Here is a 22,535-nt window from a genome sequence, read left to right on the forward strand (position 1 = left end):
TAGAGTAGCCTGAAAAAGTAAATGCTACAACTAATATGAATATTATTAATAGTAATGAAATTAGAAATGTATATTTATAAGAGGTCATATGGATCTAACACATATTATGAATAATACAGGATGCTATAAATTTTAAAATATCATTACCTTACTCATGAACAATTCATAGTAACCATCATACATGGGAAGAGGAATAGGAATATGCCTCTTCCATATACAGTAGAACCAATAAAACCTTATGATTTGATTTCAGCTGGTTACCCTACAGGAGAGGATCTGTAATTTTACTACTAAACATTACACAACCTAATGAGTAACTTTTAAAATCATAATTGAGTTCAGTTTGAATTAATATCCAAAGTTTCAATCATTCGCTTGAATGCCTGCTGTTGAAAATACAATTTATCTGTGTTGTTCTTATCGTCTGTTTCTTTGTACTGACTGTTTTTATTGTTCTTTTTCTGTGAAACACTTTGTAACCTTTGTGAAAACTGCTATATAAATAAAGTTTCTTCTTATAATTATTATTATTATTAGTAGTAGTAGTAGTAGTAGTAGTAGAAGTAGTAGTAGCAGTAGTAGTAGTATCATTATAAACATCAACTGTTAAAAAGCTACTACTTCTCTGAGAAGCTTTTCAGAATACTCTGTACTTTTACTTAAGTATTTCTTTAATGGCAGCAGTTTTACTTGTGGTTGAGTAATATTTCAGTAATGTAACAGTTACTTGAGTACAGATTTTCATTATTGGCCATATACTGTGTGTTCTACCTGTTTTTGTCCAGGTTTAGATTTTAATAATAATAATAATAATAATAATAATAATTTTCTATCTTTCATAACTGTCCACACTGTCAAAGTAAAAGTCCACAAGTCCCGAAAGATTTTTGTTTCTTCTTCACGCATGAAAATAAAGTTATGCAGAAGTTATCGATGATTTGATCATTTGTGCGACCATGATATTATGTGGCTCGATAATACTTTGAGCACGCGAGTTTTTTCTCTTTGTATTTCTTGGGACTTCGAGAGAAAGTTTTAAGAGGAACTTTAAGATTTAAGTTGGAATCTAAGAGTTTGAAACAAACTGTTGTCCCTCCTGGTTTGTGTTTTAACAGACACTAACTTCACACAGTGACCGACTCTCAGTGACGTGTTCATAATTTCTGACATTAAGTTTGTTTGCATCTCTAATGTTTGTGAAAAGTTATTTAAAATAGTTAAATCTTACCTCAAAGTCAAAAGGTCTAATTAGCCGAGCCACCAGCTGCGTCTTTCCTGCTTTTTTTTTTTTTTTTTTTTTTTTTTTTTAACTTTATTGCAAATCTCAAACAATCACAAAGCGCAAAACCGATATCGGCCAGGGGTTGAAGGGTAAATACAGAAAAATAAGGAAATAAAAAAAAGAGGAAGGAAAAATAAATAAATAGCAAAACCGAGAGGTTCGATACTTAAGAAAAAATATATACGTATTGTTACATTTCATTTCTAAAATACAATAAATAAATGTTTTATATTATAAAAAATATACATTTTTGAATGTGGAATTTTGATAAGATGATTTTGGAGACACTGAGCATAACAATAAGATAAATATAACGTAAACATATTTTTAAATATTATATAATAGTCATTCCAAGGAGAAAAAAGCATAAATAAAAATAACTATAATGGGACAGCTCCAAAACAAATTGTTTCACTCTCAGTTCCACAGGAGGAGCAGTTCATATTATTTTTTTCATTATTTTTTTGTGAATGATGTTTTGATGGCAGGCATCGGTGGTGAAGTTTGTAACAGACCTGCGTGTTTTACTCGCAGGTTAGTTTCGCGGCTTGTGACGCATTTTTAGAACGTTTTGACGTCACAAATGAGTCGAATTCTTCGATTCAAACACGAAATCTGAGAGACTCTCAGTGGAGCCAAATCCTTTATTTACTTCAGTTTGACTGAACGACCGTACAGAGCTGCTGCTGCTGCTTCATCATCTCCTCATCATCATCTCCTCATCATCATCTCCTCTTCATCATCTCCTCTTCATCATCTCCTCTTCATCACCATGACTTGGAAAAAGTCCGCAGTGAAGACAGAGGCGCGCACAGACAGACACACCTTCAGACAGAAGGTAAACTGACAGTCTCTCCTCTGAACAAGTGAAGGGCCTCTGCATTTAACAGTAAACCATGTTAATAGTCTGATTATTTCCGACTGCTTCCGGTACAGTAACTCAGAGAGGCTTCATGTAATCAGAAATATCCAGATCTTTTACTTGATGTTAAAGGAGCAGTTCACCTCAAAACCTGCGGAGCTATTTATCCTTTATCCTGTCTGAATAGATTTAATGTGAGTTGCAGTTTTGGAGATATTTGCCTTCTCTCTAATACAATGGAACTAAATGGCACATGGCAATTTCATTCACGCTGAAAAAAGAAAATTGTTGGAAAATTGTTCAACCAGTTTAGAGTTACCATTTTATATCTAACATAATACATTATTATATAACAAAATACATTAGACTTGACCTTCTTTCTGAGTCACCAAGAGAAAACAGCAGCTCAAAATGTAAACGTCTTATTTTGAGATAATACTAACTGATGCACTTTTACTAAAATAAGAATATCAGGTTAAGGGAACAGGATGTATTTCCAAGTTGTTATTAGCCACAAAAATAGAATATCATCATTGAAGTAGAAAGCTAAATGGGACTCAAAGTATTACATTACTTTACAGTGTAGAAACGACTTCCTTTCTGCAGTAGAATCTACCAGAACTACTTTCTTCATGATGATCTTCAGTCATGATTTCTGGAAAGACACTGTGTTTTTGTTTTGTGCTTTGAGCAGATATTGACCTTACTGATATTTACTGTTAGTGTTGGAACTGTTTGTGATAAATGGTTAAATCTGTACAATGAGTTCTCGTTACGTCTCCGTCTGTGAAGGCAAAAACCCTGAGGAACAGACTGTCCATCAGATGGACCAAAGTGCTGGGCAGTTTCCCCAACAGGACGCTAAAGGTTAGAAACACACAAACCAAGAGCCATAAAATGATGAGAATGACTTGATGTGTGTTTAAAAGAGGCTTTTCTCTTTAGTTTTGCTGTAATCAAATCAATAATCAAAACAGGGATTAACCCAGAGGGAATAATTACTGGAGTTCCTTTCAGCTTTAAAGAGCTTTATTGTGTCTTTCAGCTCATTATTGTGGTTTATTTTCACTGCTAAAATAGCGTTGTTTCCAGCCACAGCTGTTTTCAGATGAAAAGGTCTAAAAAACACACTGTACACTGCACTGAAAACACTGGACGGACATGATATTGTTCCAGAAATGGTCTCTGTCAGACATCAAAAACTGCAGTGGTGTTGAGGCAGACAGCCAGATGATGAAGATGTTTCCACATCCAATTATGGTCCAGTCAGCCCATCTCAGAAATTAAATATTGATCATATTAATACTACAAATAAAGCAAATGCATGTGTTTTGTTTTGTTTTTTAATACAACATTTGATTGACAATTTATTTGTTTGCGATCAGGGAGCCACACAACGTTCACTTCACGTTCAAATGCCAATTTTTGCCCAATTCTGTCTCATAGTTTTAACCCTGTGGTATTTATAAGAGCCAAAAGTCTTTGACTGCACATGGGAGAGGTTTGCCTTCAGGGCTTTCTGCCAGAAAGTCAGGTGATGTAGCAGGATGTGGTGGATGATTGGGTCGAATACAGGCCTTTCACCCAGAAGACTGGGGTTTGAGTCCTGTGTGAAGCCACGTTAAATTAAATTAAGTTAAATTCACAATTTTTTTCTTCCTTCCTACTCCCTGATTGGATGTTCAGACAACTATCATTCAGCGTCTCAGTGTTTGCTGGATGCCTGTTTATCACCAAAAGACAGACAGACGAAGTCTAAACTAGCTGGTGAACCTCATGAAATGTTTAGCACTTAAATTCATCACACGACTCCAAATTAATGCTAATGATGCTCCCCTCCTGTTGATGTGTAAATGTGCAATGTTTCGCTAAAAAGTTTGCAGAATCAACGTAAAACATGCTGAATGTCAGTGTTGTGTTCACGGCTTGTTTCTGCTGCAGGTTTAAGGTGATAGATCAGATTTTTTGAAGTGGGGTCATATGAGGCACTTATCCATAGTCAGTGTGTTACACTGCAGGCTTAGAGAAGCAGCAGCAGTATCATACAGACAGAACCAGCCTTTAATATAAGTGAACTAAGCTTAGGGCCCCCAGTAAAGCTTAAAATGTGTTTTTTGGGTGTGTGTGAGATTTGCTGTAGGTGTTTGTCTGCACTGAGCCTTTCCTGACGAGAAAATGTCACGTAAGCCAAATAATCACTCTCTCCAAATGAACCAAACTCCATAGGCAAAATTAGTAATTTTACCTTGCAGGACACAGGAGTTGCTGCCTCAGACTGTTAGTTTGTTGTGTTACTGTGCGACTTTGGTGTTTTCAGAGGTTAGTTCGGATTCACAAAAGTCACTCAGTAACAAAAACAGACTAACCAATCGAGGCAGCGGTACAGCGGCAACTCCCAAGTAAAATTTCCAATTTAACCAATGGAGTTTGGTTGAGCAAGAGAGGGCGATATTTGGTCTATGTAACAACAGTTTCCCATCGCAAAAGGCTGTCTGACAGCAAGGTAAAGTGGTGAAAATAATCTAAATATAGTGCATAGTGTACACTTAAACTGATATTGATTTCTTTAGGTGTCTAAAATATATTTTGCTGCTGACCCTGTCCACAGCAGTACAGTGCTTAGCTTCCATACTGATACTCAACAAACTGGCAGCATGCACTGAAGCAAGTACTCATACAACCACACTTCAAATACTCCAAACTATCCCTTTAAGGAGTCAGAAAAACAAACTGAAAAATCTTGTCTCGCTGCTAAAAGTGCCTGTCCTTTCTTCTGTCCTGCAGGCAGCTACCAGCCTGATTGGCGGGACCCTCACCTGGCTGCAAAACCTCATCAACCAAAACAGGACGGCTTACGTCAGGAGGCGGAAACACAAAATCATGACCAGACAGTTTCACGCTGCCGTGCAAAGCTGCTACAAGCACAACAAAATCTCTAAGAAAGAGATGAAGGAGGCCAGGAGGAAGTGGAGAGAAGCCATGAAGAATGTAAAAGAGGAGGACAAGAGGAGGAAAAAGCTGTGGGGAGAAGAACAAATGTGGGTAATGGAACAAAATCAATAATAAGAGAAGATGGGAAGGAAATGGGAGTGAGGGGGAGAAAACAGAAAGCACAGAATATACTTGATGAAAACAACTTGGAAACAGAAGATTGTTGATGCCGAGCGGATGATCGTGAAGCTGCGCGGTGCTTGTTTCAGAGGAAAAGACTCGAGGCGGACTGAGCGGGAAGCAGAAAGCAGAGCTCTGCTGAGCCTCAGCTGTGTGTTTGTTCAGTCTGCCAGTGACTCAAGTCCCATCTGGAGCGAACAGATCTGCAAAGGCCTGAGTGTTCTTCAGTGAAAGAAACCATCCAGAATGCAGATATTTTAAGCCTCGGGAGTCTCTGTCTGTTCAGCTTTGGAGGAAAAGAGGACTGAAGGAATCCTGACGCTCCAAACTGACAGCAGAGACCTGAAGAGGAAACAGAAACACTCGGCAGGTTCGCAGTCGACCCCACGTTTGCCTCGAGCTACCAAAAACAGCATCATTATTCCTGTGTTTTCTTGAAAATAAACTCTTTTATTACATTACTTCAGATGCACAGTCAGTTTTTCTTGTTAGTTGAGCAGAACACCTTGAAAAACTATAAAAATTTTGCATTGCACTTATACAAAGATGAGGGACACAAAGATTTTTAAAAGCAGATCCTGATTTATACCCAACAATATGGCTGAAGCATCAAAAACACTGAATGATACACGCAGGGTTGAACAGGTTTCTTTAAAAATGTATTCTGATTCAATTACAAATTACCTGTTAAAGAGTAGTCAGTAATGTAATCAAGTATCACAACATTAAAGTAACATAACGATTACTTTCCGTTACTTTTGGATTATCTCAATATAAAATATGGTGAAATTGTTAAGCCTAAGAAAGTCTTTTTAGGGCTACAACTACTGATTATTTTCATCTTTGATTAATTGGTTGATCACTTTCTAGATGAACTGATTAGTTGTTTTGTCCTTAATATGTGAGAAAATGGTGAAAAATGTTGATCAGTCCAAGATGACGTCCTCAAATGTCTCACTTTGTCCAAAAATATTGAGTTTACTGTCAGAGAGGAGTAAAGAAACCAGAAAATATTCACATTTAAGAAGCTGAAAAAATGACTTGGTTGATTATTAATAGATTAATTGTAAGGCCAGTATAATGAATTGACAACTGTGTGCGCTCTGTGCATGGTAGTATATCATTTTTCATTTTAAAGTTTTAATCCTATTAATAATCCTTTTTCTTAACGCATCTGTAATCTGATTATATCTTTTTTTATCTGTAACTGTAACAGAATACAGTTACCTTTTTTTGGTATCTGTCATTAGACCGTGCCTTTTAAATAATTCTTTATTTATTTTTAATAATTTAGAGGTTTGTACTGTTGGTCGGCTGCAGACTGCTGAGTTGTTAACAGACAGCGTGTGTCACAAACTGGTGATGTGAAGTTTAAAAGATGTGAGCACTAAAATTATTAAAAGGAAAAGCAGCAAATCTTTGGATCTGGAACCATGAAATGTTTTTGCATGAAAAATGATGATCATCAAAATGGTTTCCAATAAATGTGAAATAAGCGTGTGACCTGTGTTCACACAGCCCCTCAAAGAATCAGAATTAAGAATTATTAAGAACCGAAATCAATAAGCGTAACTGGAGTAAGAATTGTTCAAATCCAAACGATACCCAGTCAAATGGCAACAAAACAGTTTAGCATTTTTTGAGCCAAAAAATGTGCATGAAAAGTCGTAAACAGAGGATGAGACAAACAAACTCGATCACATTATCAGGCCTACTTTGGTTGAAGACGAACCAAAAGTGGGGTTCTGCAAAGAAAGTTGTGGATGAGAGGTCCACAGGTAGGACGCCTAACTACTGTGTTAGAGACAGTTGGCTCAGGACAAAAAAGTGTTGGCTGTAATTTGAAAAAGTCCACGACCAGGCTTCCATAATTTTTTTCCTGCTTGAAAACAGACCAAACAGCGCCGCGACCTCCATGTGTCAGAGCACGGTCACACACACGGGGGAGTGACCATCGCGAAGGCACATGGTCGACCACACAGTTCATCAGTCAAAGTTCACCAAAGTTGAAACATATCGAAAAATTCCTCAAGCTGCTCTCACATTAATCCTTCCAGACTTTATTTAAACCTCCTGATCCATAATTCAACAAGTTTAGGGAGATTTCAGATGCATTGTGTTCAGAGATTTAAGAAGACTGTATGCACAGATTATGGGATGACTAAAGCGCTTTTTTTTTGTTTTGGTTTTGTGAGGGATGTTTCTGTTCACAGTGAGCCATTCAGCCATTTCATCACTAATGCACAGTATAATTATTTCAGCTCATTTTCTGCCTCATCATTGTGGTCGAAGCTGTGCAGTCGTGCTGCTAAATGGACCGAAGGTTTGGATTCTGCACTTCTGTCATAACAGCTCTGGGTGTGAAAGACTTTTACCTTTAAAGGGTCACAATGTGCACTTGTAGCAGATTTGTTCACTTATTTCTACATTTTATGAGCGATGAGTCATTAAAAGAAAGAATCAGCCGCTATTAAAGGTGTTTAAGTAGAGGGTCAAAAAGAAGAAGAAGAAGAAATTATATAATTACAGAGTAGGTGCATTTCTACGTTTGGGTTTTGAAATTGAGTTTAAGTGAAGCATTTTCCATGAAGGCCTCTGACAGACGCAGGTGGGTTTATGTGTTGTCAGTTTGCCAGTGAAGCCGCTTTCACCACTTCAGCTCTGTGTGGCTGTTTTTTTCTTTCTCCAAGCTGTGAATATTTCTGAGCATAAATCTGACTGGTGGGTCGATGCATCAGAGACTGTAAAAACAATCTCTTGTTAATGCCTCTATAATAATTTAGAGAGCACGCTCGGTGGGAGAAAACTGTAACCTCAAAGGTTTATGGCCGCGAAAGGCAGTAAAAAAAAGCCATAAAGAACATAATGGCTGCAGTTTGGTGTCACGCTGCTCTCGGGCATTTAAGCTACAAATCTGAAAAGAGCACTCACTGTTTCAATGATGTCCATGAATTCTCAGTTTAATCTCAGGTTATCATTTAAACCTCCGTCTTCATGCAAAGTGTGCATCAGTATTAATGAATCAGAGCAGCATTAATGTTCAGATTAGTGTTAAAATAGGCAACACTTCTGACTACGACGCTGTAAGTACCCCTCTAGTGTCAGTTTTGTATGTGCAGAGCTCCACAGTCAAGTTAGCAATAATATGCTATGACTGAGTAGATTTTCAAAATAAAGGCACAACAAGAACTTGGGCAAATTTAGGAAAAGCATGTACTTTGGGTTAAAATCTCATGTCATTGCTATACTGATGATACTCTGCTCTTCCTGTCATTCACTCCTACAAAGTCTGCCCAAAACTTGGGCGACATGATCGACAACCAACTAACCTTCAAGGTCCACGTGGCCTCGATCACATGGTCATGTCAATTCTCCCTGTACAACAGCAGGAACATCAAACTCTACCTTTCTGAACATGCAGCACAACTCCTGGTTCAGACTCTTGTAATATCACACATTGCCCTCTGCAGCTCCTTGCTGGCAGGCCTCCCTGCGTTTGCATTCAAACCTCTGCAGGTGATCCAGAACGTGTCGGCATATCTGGTTTTCAACCAGCTCACAACACCACATGTCGCCCCGATGTTAAGATCGCTCCACTGGCATCCAGTTGCTGCCTGCATCAAATTCAAAACCCTGAGACTTGTCTACAAAACAGCAACTAAAACAGCTCCGACCTACCTGAACTCCCTCATCCAGGACTTCAGTCCCTCCCACTTCTTGTCTGTATGTTGAGGAAGTTTGGTCTACTCTGTCAAACATCCACCCCAAGTGTCTTAAGATGTGGGGACTCTTTATTGACCATATTAAGAGCGAGACACGTCATTCTAGGACCTAACTACTTTGGACTGCGCTGTGCTGTACTGTTTCAGATGACTGTATAATATTTTCTGGATTTCCTTGACCTCACTCTGTCTTAGCATGATGGACTCTCTGACCCTCAGTCCACTGTGTTTACTTTTGTTTTGTTTTGTCGTGTCTATTTGTCTTTTTTGTACCGTATATGTTGTGGAAAATGAAAAAAATGAATTAAATTTTTGTTTTTAAATTGTTTCAGGATTTAAATTAGCAATTAATCAAATTAATTTGCTGATGTTAAAAAAAAGTTAAAACAAGTACAAGTAGAATATTATTTTTTCCCTTTAATTATTTTATTTAATTTGATAATAACTAGGGTTTTTTTTTTACAGTTGAATCATCTTTTGTTTGTCTGGTTCTAATCTCTTGTAATGACAAAACAGCTCACACAGTCATATGTTTATAATGATGTAATTTTAAAGATCTCTGAAGCCAAATAAATGGATGTAGACGGCTGCAAAAACAAAGATGAGCTTCAGCCTTGAGTCATCAATGATCAGGTTTTCTGGGGTTGAGATAAGCAGAAAACTTCACATACCTGGGGATCACCATTTTTTCTTTTCTGAAATGTCAGTATTAGCCCTATTGTGCAGGAAGCAGAGCAACGATTGTTCTTTCCGCAACAGCTCAGGGGGTTTAAGGTATCAAAGGCACGGATGTGTGATTCTTACAGAGCTGTGATACACAGAGTTCTCACATTCTCTCTCACAGTGTGGTATGAAAACTGCTCAGCTGATGATGGGAAGGAGCTTAATAAGGCAGTGAAAGCAGCATCAAAAATCACCGGCCAAGATTTGCTAAGCATATCTGTGATATTTATAACAGCCACATGCTCAGGATGAGTCTGAAAATAATCAGAGACCCCTCTCAGCCTGCCAGTGCACTTCTGCGCTCCTTCCTTCAGGAGAAGGTTGTTTAGTATGAAGAGCAGAAGTACTCGTTTCCGTATCAGCACATATCCTGAGGCGGCGAGGGCCCTCAACTCCTCATCATCGCTTCAGATCATGAACTCAATTTAACCGTGTCCCCTAGAGGGTTTTTTAATGCACCAGACACTTGTGTTTTATTTACTGTGTTATGCTGGGCATATACTGTACGATTTTTAGAAGTGTTATTTAATTCCAACTCATACTGTTGGAGTAAATCGCCTGTGATGTGAAGCCAAAACTCGGGATTTATGTGCTCAGAAAACAGAAAATTAAATGGCCCGTCGGCCCAGCCTGGTCTCACGCCCACTAGTGACTCATACAGACATGCATGGTAACCTTTAGCGGCTGAAAGCGACCCACTGTGCTTCAACGTAAACCCACCTTCATCTGTATCAGACACACCGGGCTCTTAATGTAGCATGAAGGCCCGGTCGCACATACAAATGCTAAACACGCCCAAACTGCAGCTGTTCCACAACATTAGTCACATGTTGAAAAGACTTTCTGGCCGCGTTTGATACAGACGCTAAGGGTCATCTTTTACTTTAGTATTAGACGCCGACAAATTGTGACAAATTGTCAGTATGTGACGAGTTGGGATGAGAACAGGTTGGCAGACCATTCTGGCTGTTGAAAATTGTCCATAAAGATTAGTTTGACCGCTCCGACGCAAGCAGAAGTTTGTTTGCTAGCAATAATGCTAACAAGGCAGCTGCCTTTATCACCTGTGCGAAAACGTGATGATAAAATAATATACTTACAGGTGGCAAGGAAGACGTGGACAGTATAGTTTGTCCATTTTGCACAGAGAATTGGAGGTAAGCCAGCTACATTTTACTGTCCATAACACTTTGTGTTGCCATGGCAATTTCAGATGTTCTCTTTGCCCCTTCTTGCAGGTACAGTGACAAAAAAAGGCTCTGATCTCAGGGAATCCACTGAGATTAGATGATTGGTCCTCGTTCCCCCGGCAGACCGAACAACAAATGATGCCCGACAAAGCTGAAATTTTGAAAATGAGTCATGCAGCTCAAAAATCAGGTCAGACGCTGGTCAGAGCCTACAGTGCCCTTAAAAGTATTTTATGTTCATGCTGATGTTTTATTTACCTTGCTAGAGTTTGTCACGTCTACCCCGAGCACACACCAACACAAATACAATTAATTTTTCACTGAAATGGCAATAAATTATTGAATCTTGAATCTTGATCTTCCACAGGTGTCAGTATCATGAGGCATCATGCTGGTTCTCACTGCCATCAACACCAAACAGTTCGATCCCTGACTGAGGCGCTTTTAAACAGAAACAGGAACTAACCCATGAAATTCCAGGTCAAAGCAGCAATGTGAAAAAAAACAAAAACAGCCCTGCCGCAGTGTTTTACCTGCCACGGTCTCTTCATGTTGATGGCGATGACGTGGAAGCGGTAGCAGCAGAGCTCGCAGGTCCAGCAGCCGCGCTCGCTGATCCACTTCAGCAGGCAGTGCTGGTGGGTGTAACGCACGGAGCCGTCACACCGACACGGGTTCAACAGGTCGCCCTGCAGACCGCAGAGAGGGCAAAGGTCAAATGTGAGAAGAGATTCAATGGAGGAAGCAGCAACAGTGGAGGGGACAAAATAACATCGACCATTTCCCAAAGCATACCGTACTGTTTGAGAACGTTCCTACGATATTTTCTTAAATATTTTACTCACCGTTCTTAATATTTCAAAGACAGAATCAATTGAAAGAACAGACAAAATAGCAATGTACCACTGTGCAAAATGTATTTTAGTCACTTAATAAAATCAACATTTAAGTGCTTTACCTCGCCATCAGACAGCCCTTTTCTGACAGACAGATTAAAACAGATATTCCTTCAGAGAGTCACTAAAACTGATGAATCACATGTAAACTTTGTTACGGAAGTTCTATAACTTTTTTTGTTAATTTTATTTCTTTGGTTGGTGCAGTGTGTTAAAAGTCACTACAGTATATAAAACTCACTTCACTTATCTTTTTGTCTTCATTTTGGGCTGATATTGAATGTTATCATCTCATGTGATTTTACATTCATGTATTTTTATTGTTGTTTTGTGTTTGGACCTCAGGAAGACTAGCAACAACTTGGTGGAAACAAATTTGTTATATAAACTTGTATAAAACCAACCAGACTCCATTGGCAAATTTAGTCATTTTTACCTTCGAGAACAGCTGAGTTGTTGGTCTTCATTGCCTCAGTGGGTTAGTTTGTTTGTGTTACTTCAGTGTTTTAAAGGGTTAGTTAAGCTAACACGTCATGCTAACACATAGTGGAACATCAGTATGTTGGTGTGAAAACAACAAATGTTTCTTTTTTGTTGTTTCTTTAATATTAAAAGGGACAGTTCACCCTAAAATAAAAAAATAAACATGTTTCCTCTGGCCTGTTTGTCCATCTAGATAGTTTTGGTGCGAGTTGCAGAGTTTTGGAGATATCAGAGATTTCTGTCTTCTCTCCAGTCTAATGAAACTAGATGTCACTCGTCCTGTGATGCTCAAGGCACCAAAAAATGCATTTGACTTTCTCGTGGGAAGTTTCATGCAGGAACTACTTCCTTTTTTTTGCAGTAGAATCTACCTGAACTACTTTTGAATCTACTGGAACTAATGTGTTTCTAATGGAAAGAACAAGGTCTGTGAATTATCCAGAGTGAGCGGGCCATGGTTTCTAGAAAGAGACGTTGTTGTTGAGTTTTTCAAATGTATTTTTTAGGAACCACAGGACAAGCGCCGTGTAGCTCTCATGTCTCCAAAACTCTGCAACTTACTCCAAAACAATCTACATGGATTTTGGGGTGAACTGGTCCTTTAACTAAAAGCAGACATGACGCAGATGCAGAACTGATTTTCGGGGAATTCAAAAGTTTTAACAATCAGCATGTAGAGGTGAAAGATTTCTGTCTGTTTCATCATTTGAAAAGCTGTAAAGATTTATTTTGAGCAAACTTAATATTCATATCTTGTCTTGCGTTTCTATGATTTTGACCACTGACAGATTAAACCTCAGAATCTTTTCAGGAACAGAGAGAAACTATCTGCTTTGGGTCGATATCAGAACCGTCACCCCAATATTAATCTTCCATCCATCTTCAAAGTCTGTGTCAACTTTCCCATCATGTAGAAATCCTTGTTTTCAGGCCTCGGTTTGGCCTTTTTTCTCCCAGCAGGTCGTACATCAAAGAAAATACACGACTTGTTCGGCAGAGGGCTTTACCAGCATCGCTCGGATCAATGATCATTTCTCAAAGCTACAGCACTCGCGGATATTAACGGCGGGATGCGGCATGACATTAATCACTACAGCCGTATCTATTTGTTCTGATGTTTTTCTTCTGCCTCGAGGCATTTCTCAAGCAGCCATTACTGTAGCTTTGACCTGCCGGCTGGGCTGTGAGTGGCATATTAATAGTATATTAAGGTCAGTGGTCAGGGAGCTCGTTTTTCATCATGTCATATTAACCTTGTGGGTTTAAAAGGACCTCGGAGGCTTCCGCTTGAATGAACTGACGCGGGTCGGCTATCCACCGAAGCCATGATTGATAAAACCAACATCAAGGACAATTTTAGTACGTTTCTGAATTCTCTAAGGGGACATTTGATGAAAATATTCAACTTATTTTAGCGCGATGGAGACCGATGGAGTCTAAAAGAAGGTCAACAAGACTTCAACTGAAGGGTGTTGATAGAGCTATAATATATTCAACTGTTTCTTTATGACACTGTAGAGAGACAGGAAACAGGAAGAGAGAGGAGGGATGATAATGTGCACCAGAGGCTCCTGGACAGAAATCAAACAGTGCAGTTACATTATGTATGTCTATAACCACTCGACCACCAGAACGACCACAATAATGTGCACAAAACTTCATTCTTAACCTTGGTAACTTCTCATCTCAACTCAAGGTCCACTTACTAGATTTTTACAGCGCTTTCAACAGCATCTCATGGTCATCATCAGAGTACGCAGTTTGAATAAAGATTATTTTGTTAGAAAACTATTAATCTACAAAAAAAATCTCAACTCAAGAGGCCCAGGCTCACTTATTCTGGAGCTTTCTACAGTGATACTTTGATTACTGACATGTCGATCTTCACTCAAGGTCCACTTACAAACATTTTACAGTGCCTTCAACAACATTTCATGGTCTTCATCATCAAGCTAGGACTGTAAATGAACTTTGAATTAAGATTTTGTTTAAGAGCTGTAACAATTTACAAAAAACTCTCTTCTCAAGCACTACTTAGTTGCTTGTTTCTTGAGCTTTCTAGCATGTCTCTATGGTCTTCATCAGCAGATGAAGTCTGGTTTGCAGGTGAATGCTCATGAAAAGACTAAATAGATTCTGAGACAGGATTATTTGTCAAAAAAGTGTAATAACTGACAAAACAGTGTAAACTCAAGAAGAATTGTAATAATTGACAAAACACTTTAAATTCAATGTCCACTTACTTGCTTGTTCTAGACCTTTTGACCTTTTTCAAAAGCTTTTTTTCCCTGCTTTCAACCACACTTCACCATCTTCATCAGCTCATAGAGTTTGCAATGCAGTTTAAAGTTCCTGACAAAGCTGGTAAATAGATCTCAAGCTAGGACTGTTTTGTTAAAATGATCTTAAATCAACACCCACTTGCTAACTTTTTGGGAACTTACAAATGCACTCTAACTCTATCAACTGAAGAGGACCGTGAGATGCAGCTGAAATCGCCGGAAAAGCCTAGTCAGTGAGCATTTAGTTTATTTAGGACCCCTTACCCATGCTGGCAGAAGTCATCAACTGCTTTTTGATCAAACTATTGAGCATTAATTTCAAACAAACGTAGACAAAAACATCCTAAACGAGGTTATACACTTTTATCACAACGGAGCAAACTCCATCTGCAGCAGAATATGATTGAAAGCTGCAGACAAAGTGTGTAAGTGGACCTTGAGTTGAGATTCTTTTGTCAACTGCTGTTTCCAAAGTTAAGAATGAACTGTTCAACAATGATAATTTCCTTGCACGTTTTTGTGAATCAAGCAGAGATTCTTTAAAGGGAGTGGTGTTAAGTCTCACTCTCACCCTATCTGCTAAGACATGAATATTTAAAGTGTCAAATTTCTGTTTTGTAATCTTCTTGATAACTGGTGAGCTTTTTCCAGCCTGCGGCCTTGTATCAAAATCAAATATCAGTCTGGACCCGGAGGCAGAGCTATTAGATTAGCTCTGCTAATAGGCTATAGCCCACGTTCAGAAGACAGGATATTCACTTAGGCATTTACTGCCCTGACTCCTCTCTTTCCCTTAAGCTCTGGTGAGGATGAATCGTCCCTCATCGAGGCTCGCTGTCACGATCCAAATAGGCCTGCAGAGTGTCAGATTTCAGAGGCAGGTGGACAGAGTGTCCATTTGTCCCTGCAGGTCTACATCTGTCCAGGAAGGCGTGCAGACATTTAGACTGATTCATTGCATAGTGATGATATTTATTATACACAGATTATGATTCAGTCATTGTCATCCACTTCTGATATGACGGATGTGATGCATTTTGTTTCTCTGTGTATTGATTGTACCATTGATCAATGTTAGATGTCTATGGGAAGACGTTAACTTTAATTGACTCTGTACAGGAATAGAGGTCACTCAGCTGAGTGCTGATCTCCACCACCCAAAAAGAAAATCTGGCTATATCCCTTTTGTAATCACCAACATTTTAATTAGCGACTCTAATTTACTTACACATTATTTGTTAGATCACAATTACCTTTATTTTGCAATTTAATTACTTTTAACTAGTTACATGTAATACATGGTGGGCTACGATTCAGAGCAGGGCAGAGTCACTGTCTCTATTTTCATTGCAGTTTGTGTTTATTATATGAACTTTTAGTGTGAGCAGAGAGAAGTAGAAAATAAGTTTATTTTAGCTCTATTTCCTGCTACTTTATGCTGTTTATTAGGAGGTAGGTCAGCTCAATTTATGTGAATTATTAACATTAATATACCCTCTGCTCCTGGCGGTCTTTTAAGTGCACAGACTGTTAAACCAAACTCCATTCTAAAAACAGTTGTTTTATGGTTGGGACATATTTTTCACAGTAAAAACTTTCGTTCCAGCATCACTAAGACTCTTCCTCTGACTCACGTTGATCTGCAGACACAATCGGTTCACACATCGTTCACTCAGTAACGTGATTAACTAACCTGTGACAAAGTGTTTGACACAGTGCTGCGCTACACTACTGACTGGACCGGCACTACAGCGCTTGTTTTCAGCAGATGAGTTCATACCACTTAACAGGACATTTAGGGATTTTCAGTTTAGACATATATATTAATTTACTGAGGGGGAAACTATGTGTTTTTTCAGAAGTCGGATGGACACATCAGAAAACACTACAGTTATGATAATACAAATTGTTTTATAACCATTACCTTTACTTTAATGTTTAATTTTCTTGTTTATTGTGCATTTAGTGCATTTCTTTTTGCATACAAATTATGAAAAGGAAAGAGGAAGTGATTTGGAAGAAAATGTACACCTTCTAAAGTAAAGTGCATCTTAATTTCATTCTTCCATTACTGGCTTCCTCTTCTTAAGTTTAATGACATCAGGCTGGAATACATTTGGATTTTCGATCTGTGGTGCTACGTCTGAGATATCACATAGTTCTTACTGGTTTTAACTGAAGAAATCACATCGCCCCAGTCCTGGCTTCTCTCCACTGGTTCCCTGTCTGATTTAGAATTGATTTTAAGATTTTCACTGATCACTTTTAAAGCACATCTCAGTCTGGCCACAAGCTACACAGCAGAAGTGTTGACTCCATGTGAGTTTGCAGCTTCAGATCCTCAGATGAAGAAGTCGAGGCTTAAATCTAAAGGTGACCGTGCCTTTTTCATCACAGCTCTGCGGTTTTGGAACGACCTGCCTGAGGAGATAAGGCTGCAGAATCAGTGACTTCTTTAAAATCACTTCTTAAAACCCATTTTATAGAGTTGCTTTTATGTGATGTCATCTCTACTGTCTTTTGACTGCTTGCTTTTACTTTTTCTGACCTTAAATTTCTTTAGCTTAATTTTGTCTTCCTTTTGTTTGAACATGTTTGGCTTTTTGTTGTCATGGTTTCTTCTAAGGGTCCTGCTTTTGTTCTTTGTCTGGCAAAGCACTTTGTCAACTCTTTAAAGGTGCTATATAATAAAGCAGTTGTTGTTAGCACAGAACCTGTTTCAGTGTTTGAATCCTTACAAAGCAGTGCAACAACTTTTCTGCACTCTTAAAAGTGTTAATTTCATTTTTTGAAAGGAAATTCTCATCAGTTTAAGATGATTACAATACACACTTACTTATCACTTGCATAAAAGCTCTGGTTTATAATGTCGGCTTAATTGCACAACTGAGATATTTTGTCTTCATTTCAATTATTTCCATGGTCATTTAAAGAAGAGACAGGATTATGTAGCTTTTTTTTCTGCTGGAGTGAATAAAGCTTAACAGGCTGAAGCTTACTGACCTTATTTTAAAGCTCAACAGTCTTAATAACAAATCAAAGACAGAGCCAAGCATTAAGCAGCTCTGTGCTAGTGAACACTGGCTGATATCTGATGTCTGGCTATTTGTTAGATAAGAAGTTTTTAGTCAGATTGTGTCTTTGTGAAACCAGCCTCTTTGTGTTTGACTCGCTGTGAGTTGGGCTGTGATCATTCTACATGCAGATCTAGTTCATGGAAGTGGTGGGAATCAGACTATGGAGGAAACGTTTCATCATTCATGCTGACGTCAGACTGATAATCCTCACTGTTGTTAACCCTACAGTGAGCTCAGCTTCTGCAGCTCCGTCCTCCGTGCTCAAGTGTCATTTTAGCTGTGGGCAATTACTAAATTAATCAAATTTTAATTAATCTCTTACTGATTTATGGACAACTTTGGTTTTTGCTGCAGTGCAAGTTGCCATTACCCTGAGTCACTGGTTCCAAAAGTGAGGCATGAGGACCCAAACGAGGGCCTCAAGAGGTAGTCATCAGCCAAATCAGGAATAATGTAGTGGTTATAACTCTATATATAACTTAAAAAGTTTGGTATTAGGTCAGGTATTGAGAGCTCCTGACATCATATTATTAAATACCAAAAACATTAAGTGCAATTGCTCATTTTGTAGCCACACTCTGGTCAGTGTGGTTTCACTCTTTACTATTTTAAAGCTTTGATAATGCATTATGTTTCAAAACTAGTCCAGTTGCTTTTAGCCTTTTATGAGACCTTCCAAGCAGCCAAGTTAGCTGCACTCACGTTAATATGAGTACATCAGCCAAAAATAAACAAATCAAAATTCTTACCTCACCAGTTTTAACCTACTCGACAGCATGCCATTGATTTTAGTCTTTAGGAAAGACTTCATTAAAGAATTTTTTTTTTAAAGAAAGTGATAATATTCCTCAATGCTGAGGGGCCCTCAAGGACCCCTGAAGGTCCCCTGAGCTGACTGTTGGACCTGCTGATGTAAGCGCTGTCCATGGTGCTGAAGTCACTGCATCAGTTCAAGGTCCTGAGCTGCTCAAATCTAACTTCTGCACGATCGTACAGGTTTCTACACTCATCAGTTTGGATTTTGTTGACGTCACATGTCAAGTCTTTACATTTACTTTGGTTCTGCTGCTGAAATCCGTCCGATCAGACCAGTGTCCAGCCTGTGAAGTGCTGTGAAAGCCTCCACTCAGCAGGTTTACCTCATTTTAATTAGATGAGCTGCTGCTGTTCCTGTCCAGTCAGGGTGCAGCACTGTGAGAACTGTGCCCTCACCTTCATTCAGTTTAAATCAACTTTCACTGTTGACAAAAGTAAGACCTTTAACCCGATGACAGAATAATAAAGGTCGTTAATGAAGGTACTTAAAATATACTTAAATTGATTAAAAAATAATAAAGCTCTGCTCATGTAGTATGTCCCCATTTAGAGTGTTACATTATATATATTATCCTCTGCATTACTGTGTATGCAGGTTGTCAACAGAGGACTAACTTTAACTGCTTTTATATTATCAGGTAGTTTTAAACAATATTTCATATTTTAGAAGATGATTATTTGTTCTGTTTGTATAATCTGCAAACTAACCAGCTGTCAGAGTTTTTGGAAATGTATGTAAGTAAAAAGAACACTGGTTCTCTCTGAATTTAAGCAGAGCAGAGTGAATGTAATAGATTACTTTTCACCACTGGTAAGTCAGTTGTTAAAATAGTAAAATGTTTATATTCTTCATTATGCTGTGGGCCTTCTGAGGGGCCCTCAAGGACCCCTGAAGGTTCCCTGATGTCACTTCTGGAGCGGCTGATGTAAGCGCTGTCCATGGTGCTGAAGTCACTGCAGTGGTTTCGTTGTTGAGGTGTAACTTCTGTACCATCACAGAGGCGTTTACACTCATCACACTGGATTTTGTTGAAGTCACATGTCAGGTCTTTACATTTATTTTGGCCCTGCTGCTTAAATTCAACCAATCAGACCAGTTTCCTGCATGTGAAGCGCTGTGAAATCCTCCACTCAGCAGGATTACCTCATTCTAATCACATGAGTTGCTGCTGCCAGCCAATCACCTTCATTCACCTTTATTATCATTATCATTATTGTTGTTGTTGTAAAAACTGTTACTTAATTGTATTATTAGTGCTGTAGTAATATTATGTAAACATGCGTAAATTCTTAAAAGTAAAGCACTGCTTATGATGTATGTTATATTATGTATATGACCCTTTTTAATTATTATTACTGATGCATTACAGTGTAAACAGTATTTTAATGCAGTAGCATGTCAACAGAAGAGTAACTGTTTTATATACTGTTGGGTAATTTAAAACAAAGTGTCATATATTAGAAGATGACTGTGTGTTTTTTGTCTGTAAAATCTGCAAATTAACCAGGTGTCTCTAAATGTAACTGAGGAAAAAAGAGCAGAGTTTCTCTCTGAAATGTAAATGTAATAAGTTCCTTTTCACCATAGGTAAGTCAGCTGTTAAAAAGTATAGTGATTATATTCCTCATTATAATCATCTCCTTCTGAGGGGCCCTCAAGGACCCCTGAAGGTCCCCTGATCTCACTTCTGGACCTGCTGATGTAAGCACTGTCCATGGTGCTGAAGTCACTGCAGCAGTTCCTGGTCCTGAGTTGTTCAGATGAAACTTCTGTATTATCATACATGTTTTTACACTCCTCAGTCTGGATGTTGTTGAAGTTGTGACATATATATTTATTTTGTTCTGGTTCTGATTGGCTTTGCTGCTGAAATCCGTCCAATCAGACCAGTTTCCTGCACGTGAAGTGCTGTGAAAGCCTCCACTCAGCAGGTTTACCTCATTCTAATTAGATGAGTTGCTGCTGCCAGCCAATCAGGGTGCAGCACTGTGAGGACTGTGCCCTCACCTTCATTCAGTTTAAATCAACTTTCACAAAAGCAGGACTTTTAATCTGATAGGCTGATGTCAGAGACACAGAGTGGCTCTGATCACAGAGATTGACACGCGGGTATCAGTGACATGTCAGCGGTGTATTTACCTGTTCTGCGCCCTGGAAGCAGATCCGACAGCTGGGAGTGGGGATGCAGGTCTCGCTGCTGCAGTTTGAATGCATCGCCTGCGCCTTGCACGATCTGCCCCCGACCGCCCCATCCTCACTGGAACAATTCCCCGCGTTGTTCCCCTCACACGCATCGTCCCCGCAGCTCCGGCCCTCCCGGCAGCCCTCTCCCTCCTCTCCGTCCTCTCCCTGCTTTGCCTCGTCTGCCTCCTCTTCGGGGTGCGGACGTCCTTGGGAGCCGTGCGGCTCGCCTTCATCCCAGGTGTGGCGGTGGGTGATGGCGGTGCCTCCCCTCGCCTCCCCACACGCTGAACCCGCCTCTCCCTCCTCTGTGCTCATAATAAAATGAAAAGTCGAGACTAAATTGCATAGATGCCAGCCGACAGCTCACACGGTATCACACAGGATCCACCACCACTGCGACGAAAACGTGATGCAGATCACGGCGCTGTCGGAGGATATGGATGCCGAACCGAGCCGCGCTCCTGCAGCCGAACCTATGGTGTGGCAGCGGCGGCCGGATCCCCCCGCTGCTGCTGCGGCCCGTCGGTCGGCTGGAACCGCCTCATGCGCTCCACAGACCCGGGGAGCATCTCCGTGCAGCCTCCATGCATCGCAACGGGACTGAGCCGTCCTGGAGCGCCGGATTCCCCCCTCTTCCTCTTCCCTTCCTCCTCCTCCTCCTCCGCCTCTTTAGTCCCCACCGAGGAAGCTGACAGCTGCACAGCAGGCAGCGGTGGGGTAAAGGGGGGAAGACCGACCTCCAAACGGGACAACCTGGGCTGAACCCCCCCTGATGTGATCGACTTTTACCCTGCTGACGAGCTCTTGAGCAAGAATCCTTCCTTGTCTGATGGGTGTTGCACTCTCAGGAAGCAGAAAGGACCATTTCCCCCGGGAGATGACCAATCAATCACATTATTATCCCATTAATATGATGGAGGAGATAACTTTCCAGACGCATGCACGCACTGGAAGAAGAGACGAGCAGCCCGTCAGTCCTCCTGTCTGCCACAGAGGATCCTTTATGTGGTGAGATGTGGCGACCCGCAGCACCCTCCCTGTGTTAAAGGGCTCACCTGCTGGGTTACAGATGCCATCATTATCAAGGGTGGTGGCTTAAACCTCTCTGAATATTAAAGAGGCGCCGCAGCCTATAAATGATGGAGCTATTAAGACTCACAGGCGGCTGAAGCCTGTGGTTCTCTAAAGGTGGTTGATGGAGAATTTAGGGCTCCTCTAAGGGGGTTCTGCGAGTCTATAACAGAACATGGTTTGATACATCTCACTTTCATGTAATTAGTCAGATAGCTCTTATTAGGGGCTCCCACCAGTAATTTGGTTTGGTCAGGCAGCTCCTGGCAAAGGTGGCAAAAGTGAAGAGTCTGTTTTCAAGTAGAAGTACAGATACACTGTAAGAAAAACAAAACAAAACAGATTTTATATAACAGATCAGAGTTTTGAGTCCAACTCAACCTATTAAGTTTTGAAATAAACATAAAACATTTAAAATTATTACATTTTTTCTTTAGATAAACTTGAATCTTTGTAAAAATCTATTTCAAAATTTGAGTTGTGAACTTCTATTTAAAATATTAATCATTATTCATTTCCACTTCGATGAGTCTACTCAATAACAAAGAAAAGTAAATTATCAAAAGATTAGTAAAGTAGTTGGTAAAACTTTTTCAAAACGTAAGGACTGAGTTGGGCTCAAAACTCAAAACTCTTTCAGTAAGTTGCCTTTAAATTGTGAGTTTTCTCAAGTTCTTCTGGTTTTAAAAAAAAAGTCTTAAAAAAGACTGGTAAAAGTAGAAGTATTGATTTGACTTCTTTACTGCAGTAAAAGTATAAAAGTAAAAAGGATATTTCTAACTGAGCTGTTTTCTGTTTTCTTGGTCAGTTTAGCAACACTGAGGATTTTATTGTT

General features: G+C 39.5%; 1 protein-coding gene across 1 annotated transcript in view; it reads right to left on the bottom strand.

Annotated features, from left to right (window-relative positions):
- The window catches only part of marchf11 (membrane-associated ring finger (C3HC4) 11), a 29,190-nt gene extending 7,917 nt beyond the window's left edge, over window positions 1–21,273 (bottom strand). The window contains exons 1-2 of the mRNA XM_084732282.1: window positions 20,585–21,273; window positions 11,424–11,579 (exon numbers count right to left, since the gene is read on the bottom strand). Coding sequence (XP_084588408.1) covers window positions 11,424–11,579; window positions 20,585–20,944 — 516 coding nt within the window. The 5' untranslated portion in view covers window positions 20,945–21,273. The remainder of the gene's footprint in view (window positions 1–11,423; window positions 11,580–20,584) is intronic.
- Window positions 21,274–22,535: the final 1,262 nt, after the last annotated feature.

This window comes from Lutjanus erythropterus, chromosome 12 (genome assembly GCF_056507025.1).
Source record: "Lutjanus erythropterus isolate fLutEry1 chromosome 12, fLutEry1.hap2, whole genome shotgun sequence".
NCBI classification, from domain to species: domain Eukaryota; kingdom Metazoa; phylum Chordata; class Actinopteri; order Lutjaniformes; family Lutjanidae; genus Lutjanus; species Lutjanus erythropterus.